Here is a 21,534-nt window from a genome sequence, read left to right as displayed (position 1 = left end):
CCATCGGGGCAACCGGCACCCCCTACAATCTCCGATCATATTCTTCGGTTTAGCAATGCACACGGCCATTCAGCCCACATCCCGGGGGCTGGGCGGCATATATAGACAGTTAAGCAATTGTAACACAACTATCGCCTCACAGCGGTGCCTGGATCATGCCCCATGGGAGCCTCTGCTTTTCTGTCCCAACAGCTACATTCCTCATCCAACTCAAAATAGCATTACCCTCCCACCTCAGGGAACTCCCCCCCCTCCCATCCCACCCCCCAACTGCTGCTGTTGTGGGCCCCTCCAGTGGTCCCTAACTCTAAGTCGTGCCATCCATCAGGGGGTACATCTATTGTCCTCAGCCTCAAGGACCTCCGTTCTCCTCACGCTCCCCTTCCGGCCGCTCGAGCCGGCAATCCTGCAGGGCCTGCTCGATCTGCTCCCATGCCCTTACCCACTCTAACCCCTTTTCATTGTCCGCCTTAATCGCTTGCCGCCGTCTGACTTCACTCTCGCATCTAGACCATTTTAATAACTCGGAGATCCACCGCCCGATTGATGGGCCCTCCCGGGACTTCCAGTGCCACGTAATCTCTCTCTGAGCCAGCATAAGCCCCAAGTCAATAAATTTACTCGTCACTTTTGTCTTTGCTGTGTGAGGGAACCAGAGCAGCAGGCACGCCCCCATATCAAACTCGACCTCCCTGTCCGTCGCAGTATTCAAGATCTCTCCCACCTCAGTCCAGTACGACCCGAGCTTCGGGCACCCCCACAGCATATGCTCTAGTTCAGCTCCCAGTGTGAGGCAGCGCGGGCAAGCGGCCTCCTGTACCTTAAAGTGCCGGCTAATCTTTCCCGGGGTCAAATACGCCCTGTGAATGATGAAGAAGTGCACCTGCTGAAAGCGGGCATTCCCGCTACCCTTCCATGTCCTCCGCAAGATGTGGCTCCAGATCGTGTCCGGAATGGGTTTTCCTATGCTTTCCTCCCACCGCTCCTTCAATGCCGCAAGCGGCTCCAACCCCTCCTGCAGCAGTCTAGCCTGTAGGCATGTCACCGCCTTAATCGTGCCCGCCGCCATTGCCACGTACTGGCAGGTTAGTGCCACAGAGGGCTCCTCCAGCCCCTTTCTCCAGTGTTTTTGTATCGCCGCGCTCACCGCCGCGTGCAGGAGATAACTCCCATCCGGGAGGCCAAACTGCTCCTGCAGGGCCCCGAAGGGGGCTAGCACCCCATCTATATAGAGGTCCCCCACCATCTGCAACCCCAGCTCCTCCCACTCCGCTAGCGGGGACCAGTCGCCTCCATGCGGCAGCGCCGTCAGCATCCCCAGCGGGATCTCCGGTGCATAAGGTCTTACCGTCTTCGCTCTCCGCATGCCCCTCTGCCAGCATAGCCGGAGAGTCCGCTCCTCGATGGACAAATCTCTCAGGTCTAATTTCTGTTGCATGACTATGTAAGACAGGACATGTCTCTGGATGCCCGTCCCTCGTCCCAGCTCCGGGCCCCGGAATACCCTGGCCACATTCTGTGTCAGCACTTGTAGCTGCGCCGCCAGGTAGTATAATTCAAAATCGGGGACCGCCAGTCCCCCTTCTAGTTTAGGCCGCATCAGAACCGTCAGGGCTACCCGTCGCTGTCCCGTCCCCCATAGGAAGCTGATGATCTGCGACTTCAATTCTTTAAAGATCCGCTGCGGGATCCATATCGGCAGTGTGCGGAAGTAATAGAGCAGTCGGGGCAGAGCCACCATCTTTAGCAACGCGACCCGGCCCAGCACCGAGAGCGGGAGGGCAGCCCAGAAGGCCATGCACCCCCTCAATGCCCTTATGCAGCGCCCTACATTACCGTCCAAGAGATTTTCGACATCGTGGTATATCCGGACTCCCAGGTAAGTAAAGCATTTAGCTTCCCATACCACATCCCGAGTGGGAGGGCAATACGGGACATCTGCCCGCAGCGGGAAAACGCAGGTTTTGGTCCAGTTGACCCTGAGGCCCGAGAGCTCGCCAAAGCGCGAGAGCATCTCCACAGCCCCCTCCAAGGCATCACCGGAGTCCTCCAGGTACAGCAGGAGGTCATCCGCGTACAGGGATATATGATGTTCCTCCTCCCCACAACGAACCCCGCCGTACGCCGCTCCTGTCCGCGCTTGCACCGCCAAAGGCTCCATCGCCAAGGCGAACAACAGGGGAGATAACGAGCAACCCTGCCGGGTACCCCTGCATACTGGATATGCTGCGGACACGACCGCTCCCAGCCGCAGCAGAGGAGTAAAGGACCCGTGTCCAACGTCCGAACCCCTCCCCCAGGCCGGACTTCTCGAGCACCGCGTCGAGGTATCCCCACTCGAGGCTATCGAAAGCCTTTTCGATGTCCACGGCGAGCACTGCCGGCCGCTGTGCTGGGTCCCAGACGCTGTCCATGATACGGACCAGGCGGCGAATATTCCAGGCTGTGCTCCTGGTGGGGATAAAACCGGCTTGGTCCCCGTGAACCAGTTTGGTCATGTGCGGTAATAATCTAGTGGCCAATATGCGACTCAATATTTTGTAGTCGACCGTCAGCATAGACAAAGGTCTATATGACGTCACATCCGAGGCATCCCTGCCGGGCTTCAACAACGGCACCACCAAGGCCTCCCTCATCGACTGGGGGAGTCTCCCCAGCTCCATGGCCTCAGTGTAGACCAGCAAGAGCCTGGGCGCCAAGGCATCCACAAACTGCGCGTAGAATTCGATCGGCAGGCCATCTACCCCCGGCGTCTTGTTTCTGGCCATCTGCTTAATAGCCACCCGAATCTCCTGCAGCGTAATGGGGCCTCCCAGCACCATCGCAGTTTCCGCATCTACCCGGGGGAGGCAAAGAGTCGCCAGATAATCAGTTATCTCGGAGTTCTCCACCCCCCACTGGCTCTCATAGAGGACCGAATAGTATGACCTGAACCGCTGGAGCACCGCCCCCTGCGAGTAAACCATCTCCCCCGTCTCCGTTCTAATACTTAGAACCGGGCAGCCCCGGGGTTCCGGGTTCGCTAGTCTAGCCAGTAGCGTTCCTACCTTGTCCCGTTCCGCATGCACTCTGACGAGATACCGCTTGTAGTCAAAGCCCCTCAGCCGCTCAGTTTCCGTCGCTACCACCTCCTTTGCCTCAAGCAGCCTGTCCTGCAATTCTGGTCGCTCAGGCCTACGCTGCTCCAGTTCCCTCAACACCCCTTCCGCCTTCTCTAGAGCCGTCAGGATAGTAGTCCTCACATTCGCAAATGTTCCCATGCAAACGCCTCTGGTCACCACCTTCATGGCATCCCATTCCATCGCCCTCGTGGCCGTTGAACCCTCATTCTCCGTAAAGTACTGCTCTACGCCCCGCTTGACCGCATCACCAAACACTGGATCTTCCAATGCCTCTGGCCTCAAGCGCCATGTCGGGACCGCCGATCTCGGCCGCCGCCACTGCAACGTCAACAGCAGCGGGTTGTGGTCCGATATAGTCCTAGTGAGGTACTCCGTGTGTGCCATCACTGGCGCCAAGTCCCTGCTGCACAACATAGCATCTATCCTAACGTGTAGCGCGTGTAACGCGGAGAAGAAGGAATAGTCCCTGTGTCCCGGATGTTGCTCCCTCCACACATCTATCAGCCCCCACCTCTCCTGCCAGTCCGCCCTGTGCGCCGCTAATCGGCGCACCGGCGAGTCAGCCAACGGCGGATGCGACCGGTCCAGTGCCACATCAGTGATCGAGTTGAAGTCCCCTCCTATCAATATGGGGCCCGCCAAAAAGTGCGCCAAGGAACCCGTCAGGCTAACAAAAAAGCGGGCCTGATCTGTGTTGGGGGCATATATACTGCATAAGGCCACATCCTGACCATAGAGCTTCCCCTCCACCACCACAAATCTACCCCCCGGGTCCACCAACTGAGTCGTGGCCTGAAATGGGATTCCTGCCCGCACCCATATCAACACTCCCCTGGCAAACGCTGAGCATGTAGTCCCAAACACCTGGCCCCGCCATCTCCTCTGCAGCGCAGTGAGTTCCTGTTGAGTCAAGTGAGTTTCCTGCAGGAGTGCGATTTGTATGCCTCGCCTCACCAGATGGGCATGGACCTTGTGTCGTCTCGACATAGTGCGGAGGCCACGAACATTCCACGTGAGGCATTTCAAATTAGGTAATGTCCCCATTGCAACCCGTACCCCCCCAGCACACCAACATCCCAGGCCCACCTACAGCAGCGCAACAGAACCCCGCAACCAGAACAACCCCACAAACTCCCCCCCACCCACTCCCCAGAACAGGACCTAATAACGCACTATCAGCCCCCATCCAAACCTGCCCCCCACCAAACCGTCCCTAATCTGTGGTCGTCTCCACAGAAAGCCTTAAGGGCTGCTCGAGGGTGGTCAGAACCGACCTAGGGCAGGCCAAGCCCCCCGCCCCGCACCCAGCATCCCCCGAATGTCTCAACACCATACCTGCATGTCCGTCGAGCACCGGGACCCCCAGTCAGGACCCAGAGTCACAAATGTGGCCCCCCCCCGCATCACCCGTCAAATAGTCCATCCGCCGTCTGTGGGGTGACCACCGGCCCCCCGGAGCTGTCAGCCTCCGAGATCTCTCCGCCGGACTGCCCGGCCTCCTCTCCAGAATCCGAGCCCACTGAAGTCTGCTCCCCTTGAGAGCCCGTTATGATCGCCGTCGCTGCCAGCGCCCTCCGTCTGTCATCCGCCATCTGTCCATCCCGCTCCGCTCTCTGAAGTTTGTTGCGCTTGCGGATACGTTGGGATTTCCGCACTTGGACCGGTTCCTGCCTCCCTTTTTCCTCTGCCCTTCCCCGGGCCGTGCCCGCCCGATACGACTCCAGCCATGTCCACGCTTCTTCAGGGGTCTGAAAGAAGTGGGTCGTCCCGCTCAGGATGACCCGTAGTTTCGCTGGGAACAGCAGGGAGTACTGTAGGCCCTCGATCCGTAGTTCCTTTTTTACGGCCAGAAAAGAAGCCCTGTTCTTCTGCACCTCCTGCGTGTAATCTGGGAACACCATGACCGAGCTGTTGGCCACCTGGAAGGGGCCATTTGCACGCGCCTTCTGGATCAACAGGTCCCTGTCCCTATAATGCAAAAGCCTGACCAACATGGGTCTGGGAGGGCGGCCCTGCGCCGGCGGGCGAGCCGGGACCCTATGCGCCCGCTCCAGGGAGAAGAAGGGGGAGAGGCCCTCCGGGGCCACGGCCTTCCTGAACCAGTCCTCCATATATGCCACGGCGTCATCCCCTTCAACTTTTTCCGGCAGGCCCACCACCCTCACGTTATTTCTCCGATTGCGACCTTCGGCGTCTTCCGCTCGCCTCTCCAGTGTCGCCAAACGGCCCAGGATCTCAGCGATTTTGCGTTCTGCGGTCGCCGCCGCCGGCTTGAGCTCCCGGATCGCCACCTCATTGTCTTTGACTCTGTCCGCCAGTTTGGCATGATCGGCCCTTAAGAGTCCCAGCCCAGTGGCAACCTGCGCTATGTCCTGATGCAAGGCCTCCTTGGTCGCCGTGATGGCCTCCAGGATCCCATCCAGCCGTTTGTTTAAGCGCCGTTCCTGCGCTGTGTCCCCCGGGTCATCTTGGGGTCCTCCATCTGCGGCCGATTCCGCCGCCCGGTCGTGCCTAGAGGGCACATGCGGCGCGACACCCTTCGTGGCCATCCCGCCCCGCACCAGCTCTAGTTCAGGGCCCCGCCAGCAGGCGGGTCTATTTCGCCGTCCGTCCACTCCGGGAGCGAAGAGCCAGGGCCCGGCACCCGCTCCCCGTTCTCAGCGTGCTCCTCGGGGCGGTCCGCTCCCCCAGGGCCCGGCAACCCAGCAGCCCAGGGCCCCTCCGCTCGAATCCAGCAGGTCGTCCTCGCGCCAAGGCCACCCGCCACCAGCGCACGGGTCTTCCGCGGCTTCACCCAACGACAGCGCACACACAGCGCGGGCTCACCACCTTCCTGCTCCAGCTCCGGGGTCGCTCCCGCTCAGTTCACCCCAATGGGTCAACCTCACCTCCGGGGGAAGGGCGCCTCCACGCAGTCCTCAGGCCCTCCGCTCCGCAGCTCTCCCGCAGCCCAGCGCTGTTATCTCTTCAGGCCGCCATCACCATCCGCCACCACCAACGGGCGCGAGTCGTCCGGCTCCGCCGCCAGCTCCTCCGCAGCTCTCGCTCTCGCCCCCTCCGCAGCTCAGCTGCCGCAGTCGCCCGCGGGCAGGCGCCTTGCTCCGGTGTCCAGCGCCAGCTCCGCTGTCCCCTCCGTAGTCTGTGTCGGGTGCCTCGAGGGCGGAGGGGCCGGCGGGATCGGTCTTCACCGCTACGGCGGAGAGCGCCGCGCCCCAACACCGTGGTCCCAGAGCCCCGGGCAATAGGTGACCAGCCCCGCTCCGCTACACCATCGGCCGGCTGCTCCGCGGTCACCAGCCTCCGTCTGGGTTGTTTACTCTCCTCCGTCCGGGGCCGCCGCCATCTTGTGCAGCAGACGCCGTTCGTCCCGCTCCGTGTCCCGGCTCTAGCACCTCGCCTGGGCCCCCGCCGTCTCGTGCGCGGCGTCAACCGCCGTCCCGGTGCTCAACGCAGCAGGTTCGCGCCAGCTGCGGCGCGTGTTGGCCGGAGCTCAGGATAAATATCGGGGATTAGGCACGGAGCTGCAGGCTCACGCCGCCATCCCGATCGGCGTCCAAACCACGCCCCCCGTTAGACTTGCAGCATGCTTACTTTCACATCCCCGTCCTGCCGGCCCACCGGCATTCCCTGTGGTTCAAGGTAGGCCACAAGCACTTTCAGTTTACCGTCGTCCCCTTTGGCCTTACGAGCGCCCCTTGGGTGTTCACGAAAGTGATGGCAGTGGTCGCTGATCATCTGCGCAGATCAGGGGTTCCAGTCTTACCCTCTCTCTGGCTGGCTGTTGAAGCCAGGCTCACCCCAGGCTGTCGTCTCCTACCTCCAGACTACGGCCGACCGCCTGCATTTGCTGGGGTTCTTCATCAGCATGCCAAAGTCACACCTGACATCCTCTCAGAAGCTCCTCTTTATCGGAGCGGTTCTGGGCACAACGCAGTTTCGGGTCTATCCTCCCGAACATAGAGTCTGGGATATTTGGGCTATGATTCTGATCTTTCAGCCTCTATCCCGGGTTTCGGTCAGGATGACCCTCGGGCTACTGGGCATGATGACCTCCTGCATCCTGCTGGTGGACCATGCCACATGGCATATGTGGGCTCTGCAGTGGGACCTGAAGTTCCAGTGGGCACAATATCAGGGTAACGTGTCCGATTGCATCCAAATCTCGGAGGGCACTGCACATCAATTGCAGTGGGGGCTAACGAACCAGGATTGGGTCGAAGGCAGATCCCTCTCCTTTCTCCAACCGCAGTTCACAGTGGTGACCGATGCATCACTTTTGGGATGGGGCTGCCACATGGGGAGGCGGAGATCAGAGGCCTCTGCTCTCCGGGGGAGTCCAGGCTCCACATCAATCTTCTGGAGCTTTGGGCGATTCGCCTTGCACTCAAAGCATTCCTTTCATTTATTCAGGGAAAAGTAGTGCAGGTGTTCACGGACAACACCACCGCCATGTAGTACTGCAACATATAAAGGGGGGTGGGGTCGTGGACCTTATGTCAGGAGGCCCGCCGCCTCTGGACATGGCTGGAACATCAGGGCATATCCCTGGTGGTTCAACACCTAGCAGGTTCACTGAACGCCATGGCGAACGAACTCACGCAGGTGCATGATGGTTCACAAATGGTGTCTTCACTCGGAGGTGGTGCAAGGTCTCTTTCACCAGTGGGGAGAGCCCTGGTTAGATCTATTTGCCACCGAAGAGAACGCGCAATGTCAGCAATTCTGCGCTTTGGAATTGACAAGGCGGCACTCTCTAGGCGACGCTTTTCGAGTGAAGTTGCGGTCTTCTATACGCCTTTCCGCCCATACCACTTCTACCCAGAGTGCTGAAGAAGATTAAGTGCGAGCGGGCACAAGTCATTCTTGTGGCTCCAGATTGGGCACGAAGAGTTTGGTATTACGAGCTGCTACACATGGCCATCGATCCTCCGATCAGACTTCCTCTTCTGGAGGATCTTCTTTCGCAGCAGCAGGGGACGGTCCTCCACCCGAACCTGTCCAGCCTCCACTTCCTTGCGTGGAGATGGAGCTGCCGCATTTGACGTCGTGTGACCTGCCTCCCGAAGTCTGTGATGTTATCTTGGCAGCCAGGCGTCCCTCCACTAAGACGGTATACGCCTGCAGATGGAACAAATTTGTGGCATGGTGCACAGCAATGGCTGTGGATTCCCTTCCCGCCCATCTTTCTGAGGTTTTCTTGTTCCTCCTTTCTTTGGCCCAGCAGAGCTTTGCTCTGGGCACTCTAAAGGGCTGCCTCTCGGCTATTTCAGCCTTCTCTTTTCAAGTCCCCTGTCGTAAATCGTTTCCAAAAGGGCATTATTCATTTTTCCTCCTGTGTCCTTCGTAATGCCCCAGTGGGACTTGAACCTGGTCATTCCAGGGACCGCAGAGACCGCAACACATGCCTGTCACAGGACTGGATTACCAGCGACAATTACCTGCCTTGAGAAAGCCCACGGCCGGCTGGCCACACGGGCGAAACACGTGTTGGCTGTCCTTTGTTTTATGTGTGAAAAATTCTTTGGAATAAACACACCATGTTAGAAAACGACCGTTGAATTCTGGAAATTATTCTGTTATGAAAAATTGATTAAGAAGGCACAGTCCTCTATCAACACTTAAACTTGTACTTCTTAATGGCCTTTGGGTGTAGCCATTTATGAGGCACGTGCCACTATCAATATTGGGCCCTGATCTCTGTAGTACTAAAGCCCAGAGTCTGCCACCCATCTCAGTAACCTGCAACTCACTTTTTGGACTAAGTCGCGTTAAATGAATACAGCAGCAGCACAGCTTTCCACAAGAGAACCTTAGCCCAGTCGCAGGGAATAGCAGCTCAGCGTGGTTGGTGAAGAGGGGTCTTTGTACCTTCCTCAGTAATAGCACCTTCAAACGAGACTGGCACAGCCAAAGAAGACACTTCGAACAAATTGTATACTAGTTACCTCTGTAAAGACTTTCCTACTGGCAACGATTCTAACTCACAAGAAGCACTGGTGACTTGCACATTTCTAGAAGAACTCCTTAAGGGCTTGGAATCTGATCTCCAGGCTCTTTGCTGTGAAGTCTAACAGGAAGTTCAGACCCTTAAAACAGGCATGAATCAATTTGGGACGGAGTCTCAGCTCTTAAGAATGCTGGGGATGCCCGGAAAGAAGAAATAGAAGCCCTTCACCAAGAAGTCCTTTACCTTTATAATCAAGCGATCTCTAGTCAGACACACCTAGATGACCTTGAAAATTCTTCTTGACGGCAGAACATTTGTATCAAGAGATTACCCCTGGGTGAAGAGGGAGGAGACCTGGTGGCATATGTTCTAAGACTTTTTAGGGAAGTCCTTCCTACAGTGGAGGAAGAAGATATAGTTCTGGATCACATGCATCCACTGGCATAAACAGAGGGAGATGGGAACAGCCACCTAATTAATGCCAACAGAAAGAGTCATTCTTAGAAGTAACCACGGATATAAAGTGGATGGAAGTAAGGTTTCTTATCTGCTCTCTCAGCTATTAAGCTACAAAAGTGGGGCCATATCACCAGAAAGTCTCCCTCGCCGCTCCTACGATGTCCCGCTAGCAGATCAGGCAGATGGAAAAGAATCCAAAACTCTTCGATAAGCACAAAGCCAACAAAATAAATAGCACAAGGAGAGAGACTGGCTCTATTAACACAGCTACGTAGGAAGGGTGAGACCCAGGATAACGGAAATGGGCCACAATAATCAGGAGTTCTCTTGACATCGATCAAACCTGTGCAAGAAGGGCTCTCAGGACTACGTAAGCAATGATAGGCTGTAGAGCTGCATCAAAGAGACACGGAGGTAACGAAGAGGACACCTTTACTGTTCCCTGAGAAGGAACTCCTTGACCCACAGGCTAGAGAGAGCCATTTGTGGGTGACTGTTATATTTACAGCTTATTCTTTGGTTGTTATTCGTTCTCTGGGGGCCTTGGGGGGTGGTAGCACATAATTGTAACATGCATAGGGGTGACTTGTCACCCAGACTAGAGATATGCCACACATTCTGCTTGATTCAAGATCATTATACAAACACTATAACTCTCAAGTCTATAAATTCTGGACATTCATTTTCTGAGCCTGAACATATGGGATATTCACATCGCACTTAGGAGGGGCGATTTTATCAGTGCTGAGAGATTCGGTTGTGAAATTTGCCTAGTACAATAAACTCACTCAAAGATTGGCACAGACTACACTCGAGGTGGCTCCCCAGACACATCATATCTTTTGACACTAGAAAGTGGCCATCGTAGTGGCCAGTTGCTATAAGGGGAGCATGGATAAAGCAGTGGCTGAATCACTAGGTAGATTTTTAACGGTCAGTCTCTAAGGGAGAATATACTTTTGCAATATCCTCAATATACACACCTAATACCGGACAGGAAAAGTTTCTTACCTTTCATACCTCACACAAAGATATCCTTATAGGCGAGGGCTTTAATCTAGTGATGAGTAACGATCTGGGTAGGTCTTTACAGATATCAGTTCAGTTGTGTGCTCTGATATAGGAAGGTATTAAGTAGTTAATAGAAATAGTCCTTATAGCTACCTGGAGGCACCGCCATCCACATAGTAAAAGCTACACTCCTTTCTCTATAACCCATAAAACATATGCCCAACTGGACCCCTTTATAGGAAAACAGCCCCTCTCAGACTGTGCACTGATTACGACCAACATTAATAGATGGCACCTCAGAGACTATTCTCAACAGCAAAAAAACTAAAATAAATTAAGAAATCAGTGACTACGTATTTAAAGGAAAATGACACTGGTGCTGTTGAAATACACACGCTCTGGGATGCACTGATAATGATTTGAGGCACACTGATGTGTCTCTCAGCACAAAATAGCAAGAAAGACAACAGATCAAGGCAGAGTTAAAAGAACTAGAGTAACAACACAAACAAAAGGTCCTTTATGATCTGGCACAAGCTTACAGCAAGCAGAACTCAACTCTCAGAGTTGACCCCTTACTTGGAATCAAACGGAAATATTGCCAGAAAGTTAAAAAGGTGGGGAAACTACTGACCTGGCAGCTAAGTGCTAGAGTGGCACAGGGCCATGTCACCACCGTAGAAACAAAAATAGTCAGACTAGCAGCTACAAAATCTGTCATTAAATCCAAAATCAGAGAATGCTAGTAGAACGTATTTATGGCACAAGACATTCATGATCAGAGTGTGACAGACTTTTTAGAGCTCACCCTACCTAAGCCAACAGAGTTCCAGGTAAAAACATTGGAGGGCCCAATTAAGATCCAACCCGAAAAATCGCTGGAACCGGATGGATATTCCACCCTATATTTTCTAAAACATTTTGCCACATTTTAGCACTGGTACTAATCAGGCTCTTCAATGGAACAGGAGACACTAAAACAAAATCCAGACAATGCAAGTGGTAGCAATTGCATTCATACTTAATCCATGCAAGGACCCACAACTATGTGCCTTGTATAGATCAATTTCCTTACTAAATGTAGACGCCAGACTCTTCGCCAGTTTATTTGGTATTAATATGCAAGAGCTGATTGACCCTGCTCAGGCAGGATTTTTAACTGTTCTGATAACACACAGTATCTACTACATATTATTAATAACTTTAGTAGGAAACGCTACTATTTGCAGGGGATTCTGAAAAGGCATTTGACCAGGTACACTAGCCTTTCTTGGCAGCCACGATGAAATATATGGGCTTCAGACTTAAATTTCAGACATGGACCTTCAGTAACCACCATGATCCACAAGTTAGAGTCTGAAACAATGGTTCCTCGACCTCCATATTTAAAATCCCTAGAGGAATAAAACAGGGTTACCTCTTTTCCCCCTTGCTGTACACCCTCTATGAGCTGCTTTCCAAACTGTTACGACAAGAAGCCACATTACTAGGGTTAACATTCAGCAGCATGAACACAAACTCAGCCGATGTGCACGCAATGTGATATTGATGGTGACAAACCCCTATCACTCACTGATTTAGTAGTTTCAGTTCTCCAATAATTTGGACTAACTGCAGGATTTAAAATTAATCTACAGAAATCACAGATTACTAAACTGTTGATGAGTCCTGCTGTAGGAAGCTGTCTCTGCATATACTATACCAATGAAAGGTATAGTGTGCACAAAGTCCAGTGGATCCCCAAAGGTATAGCAGAGGCTAAAGTAGATAATACCTTACTCTCTTTTGTGGTAGTGTGGTTGAGCAGTCAGGCTTATCAGAGGGTAGTGCTAAGCATTGGTTGTGCACACTCTGGCAGGAAATGATGTCAAACACTCAAAGACTAAATACAGACCAATTTGTCTAAAAGGTTACTTTATTTATTACTAGAACACTACCCCTGATGCCCGACCACTTTGGAAGGAAAGCACAGAGGCTGATTGAAGAGGGCATATATTTCTTCAGTGACTCAGACTCTCAAGAAGATCAAAATACTGCTAATGTTATCAGACAAACAATAATGGATCCTTATTTTAAAGTCTTGAAGGAGGCCAGTGGCCTTGACACTATCCTAGAGTGGGAACTACTATCCTGTATGGGGCTTTCCTTCTGCAGAAGTGAACTCATAGCTCTATAATAAGGAAGGAAGCTGCAATGCTAGAGTTGCAACTTCCATCAATGGAAGTTAAGTCGAATATTCTTACAGAATTTCTGCGACCCACCTCCCACTCAATAGAACATCTGCTACTTTTCAATGAAGCTGTAATGGAGCCTATACTGGTCATATGAGAGAAACTATCTACGTCCACCCTTGTGTCACGATCAATAGCTCAGCACTTAAAAAACTGGCTCCGGGAGACCCTAAATTCCTTTCAACACATCTGTTTCCAGAAAGTCTGGTGGTACAAGCTTTGTTAATCGAAATTGACTCCTGGATCATTCCCTTCTACACCATCTAACCGAGAGTCAAAGAAGATGGAACAGTATGGTAATGCTGTGGCAGGGAGTATGGCTCTTATGTCCATCAATGCTACTCGCCTTCTGGGCAAGACCAGGCAGTCATCCCTTCCTTATCATCTGAGTTCAAAACCTCTTTTACAGAGCTGATAGTGGATGAGCAGGCTGCTGCAACACCAATTATTCAATCTTACCTGGGTACTGCAGACTCAGTAGCAAAAGCAATGGGATGTGTTTCTCTGCGTCGACAGGCCTGTTTGTGGAACACAGGCTTTTTACAGGACGTCCAGACCATGCTAATGGATTTAACATTTAATTATTCTCCTCTCTATGGTGCTAAGGCGAGCTCCACTTTACAGACCTTCAATGACCATAAAGTCACAGCAAGGTTCTTTGGTCTGCAGTCCCATCGAAGGGATTAAAACTTTCTGGGTTTCAGCAAAGAATTATCCTTTTGAGGATGCCGAAAATACTCCACTCAACACTAACAACATCAGCAGAAGGTGAATTCCCTTTACAGGCAATAAAGCAATACACAGAATGTGGTCAAGAAAGGCAGTGTGCCCAACCTCCTCTTCTAAATCCTCTGCCTTATCCTTCTCTTCCCCAGCCACCTCAAGACCATCTGCACATCCTTAAATAAGAAGTGCAATCCTTACTCCTAAAGTAGGCAGTGAAGTTGGTACCAGGACAGGAAAGTTCGCAATATTTCTTTATCCCCCAAAAAGGACAGGGTCCTTCGTCTGATCTTCAGCCTCCGGGATTTGAACTGGTTCCTCCAAAAAAGACAAGTTCAGCACGCTGTCCCTTGCTCTGGTTCTGCTAGCACTGGAAGCAGAAGACTGGATGGTGCCTGTCGACCTGCAGGATGCCCACTTCCACATCCCTATCCTGCAGTCCCACAGGATGTTCCTTTGCTTCACAGTTGACTACGAACACTACTAGTTTGCTTCCTCACTTCCACACCTCAGGTTTGTAACTTGCTTGGTCCCTTTCCTATTTTCAACAGAGTTTAAGGAGATAACATTTCCCAAATAAATTTGGGTTTAAGAGGGAAGTAAATCATTTTGATGACTCATCTTTTTATTCCCTGCTGGCCTCTGGATCTAGGCAGGAATATATGTGCTCAATAACAAAAAAAAGTATTGTTTCTTACCACTTAAGGAATGAGTGTCAAAATGTTTTTTTTTTTTTTTGGTCTGTGTTCTTGGAGAAGGGATTTCTTGTTCCCTGATTGTGATTGGGACCTGCGTCTACCCAGTTGAAAGCTTATATAGTCCTTGTGAAAAGGCACAGTGCGCTACAGAGTGAGCAACCATGGAAACTATTAGATGCCATTCCACATATGAAGGCTCCCCTCACTTAATTCTGTGCCCTTTCTGCCCTTTCCTCTCTTTCCTACACTCCTACCTCTTTGCAGAGCAGATCAATGTACTAATCATTTTTCTTCATTACTGCTTTCCAGCCGCTAATATTGTCATCCAGACGGATTCACCTACGCCAGTTACAACTGAGAACACTATCAACCGAGTTGTAGTTGAACCAGATCGGAAAAGGCCCATGCCCACTGTGGATGGTCCACCTGCAAAGAAGCCCTGGTTGGATAAGTAAGCACTTTGTGAACTAAATCGCTAACTTAAACAGTTTTTTACATTCATGAACATACCTAAATGATCAAATATTAAAAGCTAATGTGTGAATATATTATAGGATTTTTACTGTTGTATTGTCAAAATGTATTCTAAATTCAAATGCTCTGCGCATAATTGCAAAAGAACATCAACCTCTGGCATGACTTGAATATCTCACTAATAAACCAGAGTTCCAAAAACATAGAGTAAACAATATCTAAAATCAAGATTTCACCCAGCAGATAATTTCTTCATGTCACGAAATCTAGATGTATGGGCTGAATTGGCAAGGTGAGACAGCTGGTTTACGGCTGAGGAATGAAATATTTCGCACAGCTATACCAAATGGCTCATTGTCATCAGAGACACCATGTAGCAATTCTTGGATTTCCTTTTTAAATAAGCAAGTTAGGCAGTTTGGTTAAGTTGAAAAGAATTGCAGCTTACATCTTTAGTTTTTATTTGGTTGTTCAGGCAAAGTCAAGTACTGGAAAATGGAGTTCGATGACATGGAGTCATCTGTTAACCTAAACCAGTGACCTTTCTTGATCTTCCAAAGACCATGTTTTAGAAGGATGACCCCAAAAGAAAAATTATTTTAATGCATTTTTCTGCTTCTTGATACAAATTGTTTGGCCCTAGGTCTAACAAAAGGTTCCTTGAATTAGTTGGTGAAAGGTGTGTAATTTGGTTAGGCAGGGGATTATAAAACCGCCATGTGCCAGGATTGTTTTTATTATTTTTATTTTTAAACCAAAGATTGTCAAGATGCCTGAAACACTCTATGGTAAACACAAAGGTGTTTTGACATAGGGTTGCTGATGACTTTTCGTTAAAAGTGACTTATACTGAACTTTTGATCCTACTTCTGATGCAACTCTCTAGGATGAGGAGGTGGTAGAGTCATTTTATTATTTAGTTAGTTTTACTGTACTATTGTGTGCCTGGGGCTTACATATTAACAATCTAGCCCACTAGGGTAGAGAGCAGCCAAAACCTCATTGGAAAGGTGGCACTTGTTGTACAGTGTTCTTCCGTGCTCCACACCAGCATGTTCAGTCTGTGTCTCAAACTACTAAGTGTGATAGTCGATGGGTCAAGAGTTTCCAGCCATAGAAGATGCTGACACTATTATATGTGCTAATGTCATCCCTCAATTACAGCACACACTTGGATTCTGGCTATGGAACTACACATTCAAATTCTTGATGCTGAGCACTAATATTTCATTTCTTCTGATCGCACCCAGACACAAAAATAAGCTTAAGGCACTGTTCCTTGATGACCTCAAGATAGATTTCTCTCCTTTAGTTGCCTTAAACTTAAAATCCTTGTGCTTAACACACCACTACCATATTCCTCATCCCTCACGTGAACGGATTAGCCCAATCTGCCTTCTTACAGCATCACTGTTATGAGAAAACCAAGCACCAATCAAACAGAAAATAGCTGCCAATGTGTTTAGTCATCCAGTCTGTATTTTGTAAATTCCATTCCAGAGGGGGGCTCCTCAATCCTCCTTTGCTCCCCTCAAAACTGTTACACACCTACTAAAACTCCTTTTCACTAGAATTAGATTTGATCATATATCACCGATATTAAGTTATAGCTTGGCTCCCGAACAAGTTATATCCAAAATCTGGTGACTGCTTATAAAAGCATCAACATAAGCAAATCAATAAGGTTATACACCTACTTTACCTGTTTGAATTCACTTTGAATGTCTCCTGAGCCGCACCTCAAAAAAAGATTTTCTTGGAGCAACAGCTAGACATGTACCAATGCAAAGGAGACTGCTGGTGTTCCAGGAACAATTTCACTGTGATCAGATGTCTCAGACAGTGTGAGCTGTATTGAAAATCTTTTGAGCGATGGCGATATCCATACAACTGATTATACATACTTCTGTTCATGAGACAGTTCAGCAATTGTTACCTAACCAGTGGGCTCAGACTCTATGGGACTGAGCGGATCTGGTGGTTGTCATAAGCAGAGTACAAAAAGTATTAAAATAGTGGACAGTAGAATATAAGATGAAGGGCAGAATGTTCCACACAGCCTGTCCCTGTAGTGACAGTCACAACCAGTTAGCTCACACACAGTATGGCCTGTGCTTCTAAGGGAAACTACAGCGCTGAGGTCATTCGACACCAGACGATGTAATCAATTTCATAATTGTTTTGGGACAAAAGAGTTACTGCTAAAAGCTTTCCAAAGTAAGATACAGGCTAAAGTATCAGAAATTAAAATGATACCACGACAATGTCTTATTGACATAAGCAACGAGGAAGAAAATATTATACTCATTCAAAACTCATGCAGGACATTCAGTACAGGGCAACTCAGTGATATCTTGTGTTGGTGACGAATCATTTGAAGAAAGAACAAAATGTAAAGGTAGTTTTTTTGTGCAGACATACATTTCAATCAAGTTAGAGTTGGATCAGGGACTTGTCTAAGAAGTCTTTAAAACCTGGGGAACACCAAAAATAGATCTTTACAGACTGCTAGTATGGAGGATGGCTAAACTACAAGGCCCACACTGCCATTTGTATTTTCGCCTCCTGTAGAATGTGGGGCTTGACTGCAGTGCTACTTAAAATGCTTAGTATCCCCCTCCCCCCTTCACTTAGCAGGAAGCACTCATCCAATACTGGACTGGCCCACCTTTCTTTGGCTTTTTGTTGATGGTGCCTTAATGGTGCCTCTAGAGCTTCTGAAGTGTCTTAAAGGGAAGAATTTGATGGTCCTTTCGGCTTTGTAAAAAGGGTAAGTGATGCAAGCCCATTAACTGGCCTTAGCGCAAGCGCAGTTACCAGATCCATAGGCAAATTTATTGTTGGAGCTGTGGATGTCTTTAGCAAAGAAATCGAGCTTGCAGAGTGTTGTCTTTTCATCAATTGTTTTGCTCCCCGCACTTTGTAATGTTCTGGTGGCTTTATGGGTCAGACCAATAATGCTTATAACATCTAGGAGGCATGACAAGCATCTGCTCCCCCTGTTGCCATTTCTCCTGTTGTCACTCCGCCAGTTAAGCGCAAAAGGAAGCACACTAATGCTACCTCAGTGGTCACAAGAGTCTGGAACAAATATGGTGGTGAATTTACCTTACCAAGATGCTGCAGTCCAAATTGACGTTGATGATTTATGTGACAAGTTATACGGTAAATTGCAGGCTTCATTGAAGGAGCTGGTTAAGTCCTTGGGTGATAGGCTTGTGCAGAGTGACTCACTATTATTGGGCAGGAAGGATAGAACCACTCGGGACTGCAATATTAATCAAACCCACTACCACCCAAGTACAGTACCTAGAATTGAAACACAGCATGGGCTAAGTCAAGCACTCAATGAAAAGGATGCGATGTGGTCCTGCGCCGTAGCACAGAACCGCATTAAATCCAATAATGGGGGCTTTTCCGCCATTTCTGCCCCTATGGCATTATCTGTGCTGTCATTGCCGGCTCAGATTCCTAATCTACGTTCCACACATCTGTAAGGCCATACACAGAAGCTACCCTTTATCAACCTTCCACCTGAAGCCTGTCCATATGTGCTTATTTTTTTTTTTAATAACCATTTTTATTGAAAATAAAAATTACAACATTGCAGCAGTAATGACACTTAATTAGCACCTCCACTGGTGAAGTATACATTCGGGCGTTGGAACTAACAGACAATATACTCAGGGCAGCAAGAATTGAATCAGACCAATTAGTGAAGCAGTACAAAGGGGGTTACATGTACATTTTAGGTTCGGGGAGCCCCCCGTGCACATCGTATGTCTGGTGGCCTGAGGGTTTCAGGTCACCGTGCTTGCCCCAACTTTCTCCAATGTAGCCAGTCTCTCTCTCCTAAGTTCCACCGTAGGAGAAATACAGATGTCCCCCCGGTATTTGTTCCATCGTCCCCACTTGTGATCCCACTTCCGCGGGCAGCCTCGGCTTTTGTATACAGTTTTCTCCGCCGCCATGGCCTGATCCATATCAGTGGCCCAAACACGCAGCTGCGGTATGGTGTCCACCCCCCATTTCTGGGCAATATTCCTCTTAGCAATGGCCCAACCCATGGCAGACCACGCTTGCTCCGCCTGGGTGAGGGCCATAGCCTCCCAAACACTAAGGAGGCAGAGCTGGGGAGAGGGGGATATGGGCTTACCTATGGCCATCGCCATCTGTCGGGTGACGTCTATCCAGTACTGCTGAATGTGGGGGCATGTCCATAGAATATGTATAAATGTACCTATCTGGTGACAGTGTCGTAGGCAGAGCGTGTCCAGTCGTCTCCCCAATTTATACAACAGTTTCGCATCAAAATATACACAATGCAGAATATTGAGCTGAACGAGACGGTCGCATCGGCATTGCTACCTCTTGAGGGGAAGCTAACGCTTCAGTCCAGTTCTCGTCGGTCATTTCCCCCAAGTCCGTCTCCCAGCTAGCCCTTAATTTCCGCATTGGATCGGTCCGGTTGTTAATTAGCTTCTTATACGTCAAGGAGATAGCCTTGCGGTCCATTGGGTCCAGCAGCAGCCTATCCTCCAAAGGAGAGGAGTCTAGGAGGGGGGCACCAGCGGGAAGGGCGCCGTCAATAGCATGGCTAATTTGAAGATATCGAAAATATTCTGACTGTGCGAGCTGGTATTTGAGCTGGAGCTCCGCAAATGACGCCTTTTTGTCTTTGATCCATACATCCCCTACCGTAGAGATACCGATAAGGTCCCATTTATCGAACCCTGCGCAGGTACTCTGCTGTCCCAGGCCATCAGCCTCCCAGAGTGGGGTGGCCTTAGTCAGCCGCCCATACCACCCCATGCGCCGCTGGAGCCTGTGCCAAATTTCTACTGTCCGGGCAATAGGGCCAGTCAAGCCTTGGTTTTTGTGGTTTGAGTATAGTGCTCTATTATAACCTCCCTTTCCCAGGAGCCATCGATCGGTACGGAAATTGGGATCATTATGGGATCCGAACACCCACCGGTTGATTGCGATCAATTGCGATGCCTGGTAGTAAAGGCGTATGTCCGGCAATCCTATTCCACCATCATACCATCCCATGGTAAGTTTCTGCATTGCGATACGAGGCGGTCCGCTATCCCATAACAAGTCTCTAATTGCTGCCTCGATCTGCAAAAAGTAGGATTCGGGGATCGGAATGGGCGTATTCTGCAGGGCGTAGAGGAAGCGTGGGAGGGTAAGCATCTTCAATAAGGATGCACGACCCAAGAGTGTGAGGGGCAACGTCTTCCAATGGGCCACGTCTGCCTTGAACCTCTGCAATGGGCCCGATAGTTTTCGATCATAAAATAGGGTTGGATCTAATGTTATAAAGATGCTGAGGTATTGGAAACCCTGTGGTGCCACCGGTATGGTGTATCCCCTGGGACTGTGTGGTGGGTCACCCCAGAGGGGGTACATCTGGGATTTGGACCAGTTGATCTGGTAACCAGAGTGGGCCCCAAAGATATGGAAAATATGGAGTACACGACGGAGCGAGCGCGCCGGGGATGCAAGATACAACAAAATATCATCCGCATATAAAGAAATACGGTCTTCATGATCTTCTGTCCATTTAAAGCCTCTGATCTCAGGGTCACCCCTGATCCAGACCGCGAGTGGCTCAAGGGCCAAAGCGAAGAGAAGCGGTGACAACGGACAGCCTTGTCTCGTGCCGCAGCCTAGGGGGAAGGAGCCCGAACGATGGTTAACTGATACGTGGGCCATGGGCAAGTTGTATAAAAGTCTGATCCATCCGATCAGCCGGGGCCCCAACCCCACATGAGCCAGGACAGCAAAGAGATACTCCCAGGCCACCGTATCAAATGCCATTTTGGCATCAAGCACGAGCACAGGTGCTTCCTCTTGGAGTGTTGCCGCACGACCCAGTGCCACGTGGACACGGCTCAGGTTGTGTGCAGTATTACGGCCTGGCATGAATCCCGACTGATCAGGGTGGATCAGTGCAGTGAGATATGGAAGCAGACGATTGGCCAGCAGCTTAGCTAAAATTGTGGCCTCCACAGTGATCAGGGAAATGGGTCGGTACGATGCGCACTCATCCGCTGGTTTACCGGGTTTGCGGACGACCACTATGGTAGCGGTGCGGATATCTTCTGGGAGGATGCCAGTCTCATAACACTCATTATACAAATTCAGCAAGTGGGGCGCAAGCTTCATAGCCATGGGTTTCAGGAGTTCTATCTGGATTCCATTGGGGCCCATGGCCTTGCCGGACCGGATATCTTGAATGGCTTTTTGGATCTCCTCAACCGAGATATCCGCCTCCAAGGCCACTTTATCCTGCTGGGAAACACATTGCATTCCAATAGTGGCAAGGAGGTCTGCCGTCCACCGTGCTTGTGAGTGCTGTGGCGTAGTATAGATTTGCTCATAGTACTTTGCAAATGTTTCAGCAATGTTTTGGGGGTCAGTGGTCAGCACACCATCCGGCCCTTTGATCGCGCCCACCCACCGCGCAGATGATTCCTTACGTTCCAACCATGCCAAAAGTTTACCGGTGCGCTCACCCAGCTCATATATTCTGTGCCGGGTAGCAAGGGCACGCCGGTTGGCGTCCTCAAAGAGCAGTTGTCTATAATCTTGTCTCTTAACATTGAGTGTGTGTTGGGTCTCGTGGGCAGAGGTCTGCGAAACACCGCGCTCGAGGTGAAGTATCTCTGCCTCCAATTCGCTAACTCGTCGCTTACGCTCAGCCCTGTGTCCCACTATAATGGACAACGCTCTTCCCTTTATCACTGCCCCATAGGCGCCCCATAGCGTTATCGCCGACGCCACAGACCCAGTATTTTCTTCAAAGTAGTAATCAGTGTCTTGCTGCAAGGAATCCCTAATGTGTGGGATTTTTAGCAACCAGG

General features: G+C 50.5%; 1 protein-coding gene across 4 annotated transcripts in view; it reads left to right on the top strand.

The window, feature by feature from the left end:
- The window catches only part of RBM27 (RNA binding motif protein 27), a 691,940-nt gene that overhangs the window by 355,991 nt on the left and 314,415 nt on the right, over window positions 1-21,534 (top strand). For all 4 annotated transcript variants that reach the window (XM_085618112.1, XM_085618111.1, XM_085618110.1 and 1 more), the window contains one exon: window positions 14,501-14,642. In XM_085618112.1, coding sequence (XP_085474238.1) covers window positions 14,501-14,642 — 142 coding nt within the window. The remainder of the gene's footprint in view (window positions 1-14,500; window positions 14,643-21,534) is intronic.

This window comes from Triturus cristatus, chromosome 7, assembly GCF_964204655.1.
Source record: "Triturus cristatus chromosome 7, aTriCri1.1, whole genome shotgun sequence".
Lineage (NCBI taxonomy): Eukaryota > Metazoa > Chordata > Amphibia > Caudata > Salamandridae > Triturus > Triturus cristatus.
The sequence above is the reverse complement of the archived record's forward strand: the minus strand, read 5'-3'. Positions and strand labels throughout refer to the sequence as shown.